Source organism: Hippopotamus amphibius, chromosome 5 (genome assembly GCF_030028045.1).
Source record: "Hippopotamus amphibius kiboko isolate mHipAmp2 chromosome 5, mHipAmp2.hap2, whole genome shotgun sequence".
Classification (NCBI taxonomy): Eukaryota; Metazoa; Chordata; class Mammalia; order Artiodactyla; family Hippopotamidae; genus Hippopotamus; species Hippopotamus amphibius.
The window spans coordinates 171,693,740-171,705,772 of NC_080190.1; the positions used below are offsets into that span (position 1 = coordinate 171,693,740).

General features: G+C 50.0%; 1 protein-coding gene across 5 annotated transcripts in view; it reads right to left on the minus strand.

Moving 5' to 3' along the window:
- The window catches only part of PTK2 (protein tyrosine kinase 2), a 235,689-nt gene that overhangs the window by 41,020 nt on the left and 182,636 nt on the right, over nt 1-12,033 (minus strand). For all 5 annotated transcript variants that reach the window (XM_057735053.1, XM_057735052.1, XM_057735051.1 and 2 more), the window contains 2 exons: nt 9,335-9,424; nt 6,644-6,848 (listed from right to left, as the gene is read on the minus strand). In XM_057735053.1, the coding sequence (XP_057591036.1) occupies nt 6,644-6,848; nt 9,335-9,424 (295 nt within the window). The remainder of the gene's footprint in view (nt 1-6,643; nt 6,849-9,334; nt 9,425-12,033) is intronic.

Genomic DNA, 12,033 nt, shown 5'->3' on the forward strand with positions numbered 1-12,033 from the left:
TGGTGCACAGTAAACACGCGGACGACAGCTGAAGCGTGAACTTCATCCAACGTCCTCTCTCACAAATAGGACGAGGGAGCGGGCAGTGAACAGAGCATGGAGACGCACAGGGGGTGGGGGCAGCAGTGACCCGTTCTGTGGGGAGGGGCCACACGGTGGTGAAGGGACAAAGAAGGACAGCGGTCCTGGACTCAGGAGAAAAGGGCCCAGGGTCTTAGAGCCATCCTTTGTTAGCTGCGCGATCCGGGCACGTCGCAGGGTTTTTCTGAGCCTCAGGTTCCTTAAGTGAAAAGGGCAACAATAGCTCATCCTTAAGAATTACTGTGACATCAGTGAGGTAATCACGAGAAAATGATCTGTGAAGCCATGCAGGATTTACAAAGGGCTAATTTTTATGAAATATAAGTTTAAATCTCACCAGAAATTTGTTTACTTCACAGAAAACCAAACTGTGGAGGTGACGCTAAAGTAGAGACACACCTGTAAAGATCTGGACATGCGTGTATGTATGTGCGCGTGTGTGTCGGGGGGTCCAATGACGGGCAAGGGCCACCCACAGCTAAGGAACAGTTATGACATGATTTTTAGTGGAAACAATTTAAATTTTACATTACATTCCTATTAAATTTAGATTTACTATTTACTTTTTATTATTGGGAAGGCTAAGGTTCAAAACCAAACAAACTTTAAGATGTAAACACAGGGAAAACTGAGAAACAGGGTACTCTTCCAGATAATACGGAAACACAGCAGGACAGCAGTGAGAAGGAGAATGCCGACATGGTGACTAAGGAGGAATTCGGACACCACCCTGGAAAGGAATTGGGGAGTAGATACAAAACCACTTTAAAAACACAGCGAAGAAGCACAAGTAACCTCATGTTGTTAATCAAACCTAGAGTTTTTAATCTAGAGTTCACATTGTAGGATAAGTGAAGAATTGAAAAGGACTTTAAAAAAAACCTGTAGTAGATGTCCATAAGACATCTACAAAATGTCAAAAAGATGTGCCTTGAATTTTGGTATCTGGATAATAATAGCTACCACTTTTAAATCTGAATAATCATTTTTTTTAAAATAGTAACTGATCATTTTCTGTACCTAAGACCTCCAGGTCTCTGTGGATCTTCAGAAAAAGCTGTTTTTACTACTGCTACTAGAGCAGCTACCAGCCGTGTGTGCTCACCATGAGCATGAAGACTAAATGCATTTTAGATGATTTTATTTAATCCTGAAAACTAGAGTACAGGTAGGATTTGCGATTCCGCTCTTCCAGGGAGGCGAAGTCACTCGCCCAAGGGCAACTTAGGTCAAACAGACTGGTCAAGGGCCAGCTTGGTATGACAAAGTTAAGACGCAAGCATGACTATATCAAGTTATAATAACAGACAAACAACATCCACCACTCCCCCCAGGCCCAAGCTGGAGACAAGCTATGTGTTACGGGTACAGGGCAAGCACAGCAGGCACGTGCGGACTCTGCCACTGTGCACCGGCGTGGCTCGCCTCTAGCTGCCTCAAGTACCCCTGGAGAGACTCAGCCTCACCGAAAACTTCCGAAGCTGCTTGTCACTAACTCTGGGGTTACAGAGGGCCACAGCAGCCACACTCAAGATGTGACAGCAAAACAGTGATAACACAGGGAAACCATGTCCCCCTTCAAAGCCCTTGGGTGGGGGGCCTCTGTGCCTAAGCCAGAAAGGCTGCCATTCTTTTGGGGACTTTCTCTGCTTGACATTCAAGCAAATGTAAGAAAACCAGCTGCAGGAATTTCTTGGACTAGAGTGTTTTTATTCCCTTTTCTTTCTTCTTTTTCCTTTCTAGCTAAACAAGATTAACGACTTGCCTACTAGTATTCATAATCAGAGCACTTACTAAGGTCTGGCCACATCTCAAGTCAAAGTGTGGAGCATGACAGTCGACAGCTTGTGCCCTGGACACAGGTGGACTTGCCGTGAATCCCAGCTCTGCGACCACAGCTCAAGCGCCTAACCTCAGTTTCCGCTTCCTCATTCACAAGCTGGTGACGACAACACTAGCTACACCTCCCAGGACTGGGAGGGTTCTGATAAAGTAACATGTGGAAGTTCACGGCACGGCAGGGCCACAGGAGCTCTCAGTCAGTGTCAGTTTTCAGTGCTGTGATTTCTGAGGTTGACGGCAGAGGGTGGACACTGGCTCTCAGTGGACATGGTCTTGGTTTAAAGGGCCTCCTGAAGCGCTCGGGGCGGAGGGCCTTCCAAGGAGACACTTGCTAAGTCAGTGTTCTTTAGAATAGAAAAGCTCAGGGAAACTGTTTACACACCACTTACTTTTTTTTTTTTTTAACCTACCCTTCACGTGTGAAAATGGCATGCTTAGAAACAAGGATCAACTTCCAAAGGTTTTAAAAAAGCTATGGTTGGAGCAACAGGAGCTGGGGACACGGCACTGGTGCACCCACTCTGGAAAATAGGCACTATCAAGTACACAAAGCTAAAGCCGTGCACGCCCACGGACGCCTGAACAGATGCGCCCACCAGACCTTCTTATACACGTGCTCACCCAAAGACACTTCTGATGTCTCTAGTCTCTACAGCAGCAGTCTTGATAGCCCCACGATGGAACGTGTGTAAACTTCCACCAATAGTAGAAGGGATGAACTATGGTATACTCACAAGTGGGACACATACAGCACCGAGAATGAAGTACAGCTACATGAACACGGGGGATCTCAACCTAAATGCTGAGCAATATAAACCGTAAACAAAAAGGCACACGCTGAACAACAGCATGCACATAAAGCTCAAACCAGGCAGAACCAGTCTATGGTGCGTGGCTACCCCTCGAGGGGAACAGTAATTGGAAAGGGGCCTCTGGTGGGTTTCTGGGGTGCAGGCAGTGGTTTTCTTGTTCTGGATGCTGGCTACAGGAGTGGGCCCAATTTGTGAAAATTCAATGAGCTGTTTACTTCCTGGCATGTTTGTATGTTTACATCTTTGCATGTTAATCGAAACTACAAAAAAATTTGCTTTAAAAAAATACAAAAATTAGGGTGCAAAATTTAAACTGATAATTTTATTTATTAGCCTCACTGTCTAAATGGGATTTAAGAAGTCCCACATTAACTGAAAATGCTTCCCTGAGATAAAACTGACAATCGTTTCCTATAATGGCACAAAAACCCTGATCACGCAGAGCACTCTGGGAAACACTGTCTTTGAACATAAACTCCGAAGGGGTAAAAATTCAAGAGATTTATTGTGGTTTCCTTGGCACAGTATCTACCAAAGAATGAACTGAACTAGCTAGGGATTAAATGATTTTTTTCATGCAAAAACTATTTAGTACACTCTTATAACCTGTCAGTCACGCAGCACAAAATGCTGGAGGACACATTATGAGAACCTGGAAATTTCTTACACTTGCTAATAGGCTGCCCAGAGGTTCATCTCATTCTCTCCAATGAGGCACATGTATGAATAAGGACACAGGATGGAAGGAGGACAGGTCCTGTGGTCACAGAGACTGACCCGTCCCAGTACAACCCTCTTCCTAACAAGAGTCAACCAGGAGCCTCTTTTCTTAACTTAAAATATAGTAAAAACACGACGGGGTCCAGCCAAAGATGAGTGGAGCCCACAATACTCTGAGTCTACTTGCAGTGTTTTCTCTTACAACAGACGAGGAGAATGGGATTTGGGAATGTTTTTTAAGTGCCCTGGGTTAAGGGTTATCCAAAATGTATTTGTTAGACTCCTGGATATAATAAAAATCTTGAAAAACGCAATAAAAGAACCTATTTAATTATTTGTGATATACTGTTACTTTACAGAAGTCCAAGCAAGCTATTATATTATAAAGTTACATTTTATTTGGCTTATTTGGTAGCCATATTCTACACGTCCCAAATGCAAAGTTAAATTCCACTTCTAATAGAAAACAAATGGAATAAATTAATACTCAATAACCTGTGCTAATTGTTCACAAGAAAACACCTTTAAATAGGTACACGATGTTTTTATGTATGTATGTGTGTGTATAAAATAATTATATTTAGTTCTAAGACTTGGTCTGGGACAGTTTTTGGCGCTACTCCACCTTAACGCAGCACCCCTCCAGCCAGTGTCAGCGTGAGCTTGCGTGTGCTAAGCATGAACCCAGCAGCGGTCTGGTCCTCCCCGGGTCCAGCTCCTGGCCGGGGGTGTGGGCGACACCCAGGAGAGTATGACGATCCCTGTCCTCAAGGAGCTTCAGTCTAGTAGGGGATGAGACGTACTAGACTGTGAGCTCCTCGAGGGCAGGAAAAGTGTGTGGTCCTCTTGCCCAGTGACCAGCACCAGGCCCCGCTACGTGGTGCTCAGTGTCTGTGGAGCGGCCGGGACGGGGATGCTGCCGTCTGTGGCCCCCAGGGCGAGCACGGCCAGAAGAAGCAAGAGCTCTGCACAGCCCGTGGGCGGAGCAGGGGAAGAGGCCGAGGAGGACAGGAGGGCTGACTTCAGCAGGTGCAGGAGGAAGCCTTCCTGGAGGAGGCGTGGGGGTAGTTTGACCACAGTGTGAGGAGGAGGTGGAAAGTCACTGGCTGTAACTCAAGGAGCCTTAAATGCTCCCCTGGAAGCCTCTACCTCACACAGGAGGGTGTGTGTGTGTGGGGGGGGGAAGGTGGCAGGAACCCACTGAAAGTTGTCCTGAGCAAGGGAGTTCCTCTCCCACTGCGATGTTTTAGTAAGACTGACTGAGCAGGTATGCAGGAGGGGGCGGGAGCAGAGCTGCGAGGAGCGAGTGGGTCCCAAGATGCTGAGGCGAGGATTCTCCAGCCGCTCAGCTGACACGGGGGGCGAAGAGTTCCTGAGACTCCCAGATGCAGGTGGAGACAGAGGCCCCACTGTAACCCACACAAGCTGAGGGGCGAGAGCCAGGCCAGAGGCGACGGTAACGGTAACGGCTTTGCTTTAGGATAAACACGACGTCCCGCAACTGAAAACGCAGGTCTGGGGCTTGTAAGGAAAGGCAGCACCGACGCTAACGACCGACGGGGGTGGGAGCCAAGCCACGGCAACGGTGAAGACAAGCGACCGAGGAGAAGGCCTGAGGGCAGGGGAGGAGGCCGCGGAGAGGCGCGGGGTGGACACCCGGAGAGACGGGGACGAGCGTGCTGGGGCGGCGGGGGCGCTGCCAGGACTGAAGCCGTCCCACTCTGAGGAAAGCTCAAGGAGGACCAAAAAAATGTATGCACAAAACAGGAAGTAAAGCATGTTCGAAGACCAGCCCCAACAGGGACAGGACGTACAACTGAGCCGTATGAGGATTCAGACCCTGGAGCTTCGGCCCGAAGAAAGCTGTCCTGGAAGACCGCAGCGGCCGTCCCGTCACGGGGGAGGCCCCGGAAGCAGGACCGGAGGTGGGGAGCGCCGGGGGCGCCACTGCGCGGCCCACGACGCCGGCCCCGCCTCCGCGGCCGGCCCCGCCTCCCCGGCCGGCCCCCAGCGTCCGGGGCAGAACTGTGACTGCGCGCTGCTGGACCCACAGCTGCTGGAACCGCTGCTCGGAACCAAGGAGACACCTGGCAAGGCGGCTGCCGCCGCACGACTCTCTCCCACTCCTCACTAAGGCTCTGCTCCTTCCCGGAAACATGCTCCTTGGAGGAAACCTGTCCGCCGAGCAGGTGGAACTGCCTGAGGTGAGGTGAGGCTGCAGGTTTCAAGCACCGGGGTAAGAGGGGGCTACAGGAGCTGCCAGGGGCTTTTGGACCCTGACACTTGGTAATTTTTACGGAAAAAGATGAAAATACAGCAGATAAAAAAACTCACACAAAATCGAGAGAGCACCCCAAATGGGAAACGTGCCTCAGCACGTTAAACCACGGCACTGGCCGGGGGCGATGTACTATGTGAAAATACCCTGTTGATGAAAGCACTAAGCCTCGGCGTGGACGTTAGTTCAACAAGCGCGTCCTGAGTGCTGCCCCGGTGCTGGTCCCGAGCCCCGCCCCAGGGCGGCAGAAGTGAGCCGGGCCCACGGCAGGGCAGCTCTGCGCAGACCCTCCGGGGGGCTCAGCGCGTGAAGAATCCCCGTGCGTTCCTTCCAGGGGGCTGGGGGCTGGGGGCTGCTGGCGGCCCGCGTCTAACGGCGTGGGGCACAAAGCAGGGGCCACCGAACGGCCGCCGACCAGGGACGGGGATGCCGGAGCTCGGCGAACGGCCGCGCGGACCAGGCGCCGGGAGCGGGGCCGTCTGGTGGGGGCGGCGCCACGAGGGAGGCTTCCTGAAGGCGGCAGCCCCCGGGCTGGGCCCTGGAGACCGAAGCGGGGCGCCCGGGGCCCACCGGGGCGGGGGAGGCAAGGGCCTCAGCTGTGCGGCAGGGAGCAGCAGGCTGTGGCTGGGGGGAAGCCGCGGGAGCGGAGGGGAGCGGTGGCGCGAGGCGAGCGGGGACCAGACCACGACGGGGCCCTGCGCCGCACCACGTCCGTCAGCAGCCAGGGCAGAGCGTGGACCGCAGTGTGACTTTCGTTAAGACTTTAAGACACGACTTTCTTAAGGCTCTCACAAGGTGTAAGTAAACACGAATCAGTAAAGAAACAATGACGTTTGCCCAGGAAACAGGTTTGCCTCCGACGTACTGATAAGGGACCTGCGAGGGAGAAGCGGCGGAGGCCCGCCCCTACCTGAGCTGAGCTTTGAGCTCAGTGAAGCGGGGCCGCCGGCTGGGGTCGTAGGCCCAGCACTTGGTCATGAGGCTGTAGAGGGTGGGAGGGCAGTTCGGCGGCATGGGCAGCCTCTCCCCGTTCTCAATGCGGCCGATCACGTCGTTGTTCTTCACGCCTTGAAAGGGCTTCACGCCGAGCATCAGGATCTCCCACATGCACACACCTGTGAAGCCGGGACGAGAACAAGCTGTGAACTTGGCAGCAGGAGCGCGTGTGATTCCCACGCCTCAGGAATGACGTCACAGTTGGCACGGGAGAGCCAGCTGTGGGGTTTGGGGCACATCAGCCTAACAAAGCAGCATCCGGTCAGCTCTGTTACCAAGTAAGAACAGGAGCACTGATTTAGTATGATGTGAATAATGAAATGGTGTTATCAAGAAAAAACCCATAATTTTTCTAAGAGGTTTATTTCTCCAAAAAAAACCTACATGAGAAACTGGCCCAGCAGCGATAGCGATAGTTCACAGCGCGGCCTAGTGAGCTAATCTAGAAACAGCTGAATGGATTTTAGGTCTCCCTCCACTTTAGTCCAACCTGCTTGTGATCGCAGCAGTGGGCTTGAGGCCTAACCAAGAAAGCCCTGCAATTTTAGTCCTACGCTTTCAGATACTCAGACTCCCATCACATGGCACTTCCGCCACTCACACCTGCCCCCAAGCACACCCCTCCATGCCTTTGCTTGTGCTGATTCTAGATTCGAAGCCTTTCATTTTCTTCTCCACCAGTTCTCTCCTTCCAGGTAGGTCCCTTTGCATTGTGAGTTTCCTGCCCTGCCAGCCCCGCCCCCTGGGACGCTCCTGTCCACCCCACCACGAGGAGCCCTGTACACCTGGTCCTGGAGGCAGAGGGGATGTGACTGTCTTTTTGTATCTTCAGCAGCTAAGATGGTGTGTGCCTCAGAGGAGGAAGGCACATCATCACATCAGTGTGAGTCAGATCTGAAATCAGCCAAAAGTCCAACAATTTCAAAGTAAAGAGTACATGACAAAAATAATGCCTTAGTTCTGCTCTTCTCACCAGAAATTATGAGATCACTAGTAATAACGACACCAGGTATCATTTCCTGAGACCTCAATACATCTCTGGCACCTTTCCTTGAAATCTACGTCATCCTTAATTCTCACACCTTGCATTTCTTTAAGAACTGTATTTTATCAAATCTAAGATGCCACTGATTTATAAGATACACTGTTATTTTATACTACCAAAAAAGGGGGGAATATGCTGCCAACTAAATTATAATGTGATCCTTTGTTATCTCTTAGAACTATTTTATTCTTACCAAAGAGCACTTTTAAACTCATTCAGACAAGAAAGTAGCACCCATATAAACAAAATGAAGTCTGTACAAGTGCAGGCGAGTAGCCACATGAAACACACCCCCAACTAACACTAACTGTGAAATGCCACCGATGTGTGACAAATCCTAGTTCCAGAAATGTGAAAAAACATGCATCTTATTAGACTCTTAGAAATGTGAAATCCCCTTGAGAGGATAAGCAACCTGCTCTATGGGTCACAGAGCTGACAGGTGAGGTCTTGGGATCTGAAGCCAACTGGACTCCAGAGCCTTCTCCAATCATGTCACACTGCTTCCTGTTTTATTGAATTCCTTCCTTCACCTAATATCGGTTAGGGCACTAAATGGTCACTGAAAGTCAACAGCAAGGAAGCAGAAGAAAAAATGAGAACACATACTTCATGTATATAAAGTTATTTTTATTTATAGGAAAAAAAAGGTGCACAACTTAACAGGGCATCTCCTGGGAAGTAATTGTAGTTTAAAATCTGGCAGAGAAAATATGCACACAAGACTATTCACAAGATCTACGTGGAGTCTCGATAGAGACAGCAAGTGCAGGGAAAGCAGAGAAAGGGAGTCTATGTCTGGAGGGCACAGATGCTACAAAGGGCTTCCTGGAAGAGGGGACATTTCAGGTGAATGAAGAAATTCTTTCTAACCTCTTTCTGAAGAGTTTCAATTGGAGGAGAGGGTGTCAGGATGAGGTGTCCAGAAAGAAGGAGTAACACCAGGAAAGTGGGGTGGGGATGGGGTGTCACCCACACCAAAAAGGTGAGTAGTTTAAGAATCCAGGTGAGGTGGTGGGAGTCTGTACTGCAGAATGAGTGACAGCCACACTCCTGCACTACGGGCGGCTTTGCAAGAACAGCAGGATGACGACAGGGACAGACTCGGAGCAGGAAGGGGCAGACAGAGCAGACACCGAAGCAGCAGCAGCTACAGGACGCGAAGGCTCACGCTCTCTCCCTTTCAAGGGGCCAGATTCCAGGACAGAGACGAAGGGCAATCTCAGACATGCCGGATTTGGAGGCGGTCACAGAACCTCGTGGGCAGGGTAACCGTTTACGTCACTCACATAAGAGGAACACCTGAGGTGGCAGAGAGAGGCGAGAAGGGAGGACACAGCACCTCCCTGTGCGGGCGGAAGGCAGAGCGAGGAGGGGCCTCACCTGGGCGCACCTCAGTGCCCACATCAGAGGAGCCAAGGAGGGCGCGGGCACGTGACGAGGGAGGGCCACGCAAGGGAAGGCAAACCGACCTACAGACTCTGGCAACAGACAGTGCTAAGTTTATGGCGTAGAACATATGAACCATGATTTTAACCACAAAAGTTTTCCAGTACTCACCAAACATCCACACGTCACTAGCTGAGGTAAAACGTCGAAAATTGATTGACTCTGGAGCCATCCATTTAATAGGCAATTTTCCTTTGGAAGCTAGAAGATTAATTTTAGAAAGTAAACCTTCCCTGTTACCTGCTTAGGAATCCAACAGTCAGAGCCAGCTGAGATTTTTAGTGTCACAATCTTTGGAGAACTGCCTTTCACCTCCTGATGTTGGGTCATGTGGGGGTTACAGCGGAGAGGCAGGGAGGAGGGAGCCCGGATACCGGGCGCATACACTCACAGCGCAGTTATGCAGCTTCAGCCCCAGGCTGGAGGCCTGGCTCTAGAAACAGCCTGCTAGCAACACACAGCCAGTTCTCATTCAGGTAGTTACAACACTCTGTAACACTGAGCCAGTGCTCCCAGGAGAAACGTGTACAGATATATTCATACCTCACACAGACTATAACCTTCAATCCTAAAAACTTGCCCTAGTACGTTCTGACTTCTTTGGAAAATGAGGTATGGATGTGCTGGGGACCTGCCTGAGGCCGCCCCACGCACAGGAGCCAGAGCTGGGCTTCCAACTTGCCCGACTGGCCCAGAGCCAGAAGTGCCAGCACCGCATGGTGCTGCCCCTCCCCTCGCTGTCCACCAGCCCAAATGGACACTTTGTCACCGCCCCGAGCAAGCCACAGGTGAATAAGGACTCGAGAGTGTGGATTCAGGAAGTTACAAGTCTTAGCAAGCAGACGAATGTGCAAAAACAGAATCCAGAAAAAACGAGGGCGGGCTGTACCATCACCAGGATGTGGAGAGCGGGAGGGGCGACGGAACGAAAAAGATACCCTTAGGGAAGCCTGAAACTGGCCCTCTTTCGAGGCCTAAAAGCAGTCCTCTGTGCCACCTCCTTCAACATTCCTTCACCAGATTCCAGTCCTCAAGGAATTCTAGTTCCAAAAGGCAGAAACAGTTTCTCAAATACAGCGCGGCAGTAACAGAGATCCTGGACCCAGGCCGCATGCCTGCAGGTGAGAGGGTGCCGTGCGGGAGGGGCTGCAGACGCCAGGCAGGGAGCAGGGCGCAGTGCTCTGCAGTGTTGTCAGGGGCTGGGCTTCCTTCTAGAAGCGAGGGTGCCTCTCAAGACTTCTAATCAGAAGACAGTTACGTCTGTTTCATTGCTTTTCTTCCATTTAACTTCATGCACCTTCATGACAACTGAGATCAAAGCCTTCGATTCCCTCACAACAAACGACTCTCCAGCTGTGCTCAGGACGCAGAACCCCTAAATCCCGAGGAGATGTTCTCCTGAGGCCTGGCGGGGTCTAGATCTCCTGATCTCTCTGAGGTAACAGTGTGTGAGCGCGTCAGCTTCCACTTTAAGTGCTGTCTAGATGACGTGGCGTCGCGGCCACCATGCTGTTTGGAGTTTAGCCCTTTGGTGGAATTCTAGGGCTTGGACTAGTCAGGATGTGAGGTGAATATGAAATGTATTTTACAACAGTGGAAAGGTGACTTGGTCGTTTTTAAATTAAATGACTGCATAACCAAAATGAATAAGCAGCCAGATTTTCCCTTCCACGTAACAAAGGATCAGGCTGTTGTATACAGAAAGCATTTGGACAGAGAACAGTCATCAGCTGCAGTATAAAATGAAAAACACTAGTTTTGTATGTAAGATTTGGGCTCATTTTGCCACAATATAAAAATCAAACAAACTGGCCTTTGTAAAATGGTAGTAATAACTAGAACATATACTAAAAGCATAATATGGACTTATAATCCAAACCTTAGCTGAAGTACTAGCAATATGAAAATTAATAATAATTTGAAGAACCAAGTCAATCTGATTCCAAGATCGGCAACATTAAAGAAAAAATTGCATCAGCTAGATTTCAGCTCCAGAACTAAAGGGTCAAAGTCTCTGGAGTCAGCAGACTGCAGGTTTGTGAGTCGGGCGCCCGCCCCTCTGCTGGGAGGTAGCTAGCTGTGTCTACTAGGTGGAGGGCATCTGGGCTAATTCCAGCTTTCGGCTGCTAGAAACAGAGCTGCAATGAAGAAAAACCAGTTTTGTGTAAAGGTGAGCTTTCGTTTCTCTGGGAGAAATGCCTAGGTGCGTAACAGCTGGTTCATATGGTAGTTGCATGCTTAGCTTTTTAAGCACCTGCAAGACTCTTTTCCAGAATGGCTGTGCCCATTTACATCCTCATGTGTCTGCTGTCAACTGCTGCTACCATTACCATCATGCTACCACCCTGACAGGTGTGCAGGACACCACCCCGTGGGCTCAGTCTGCACTTCCCTGGTGGGTAACGTCTTACGGGTCACCTGGACGCCCCTGCAGAGGAATCTTTCCTCATATCTTTTGCCTGTTTTCTATCTGTATTCTTTCATTTTCTACTGCCGAGCTTTGGGAGTTCTTCCTGTAGTTGAGATACTAGTCCTTGGCTGGATATGTGGTTGGCAAAGATTTCCTCCCACTCGGAGGTCTGTGTTCTCAGCCTTCTGCCTGGGTCTTTTGCAGAACAAAAAATTTTTAATTCTGATGAGGAACAAGCTATCAATTTTTCCCTTTTATGTATGTTTTTGGTGTCAAGTCTAAGGACTCTTTGCCTGGCCCTAGATCCAAAAGACTTACTTCTATGTTTTTTCCTGTAAGTCTTATAGTTTTATGTCTTGTAATAAAGTCTATGATCTGCGTGAGTTAATGGGGAGTGAGC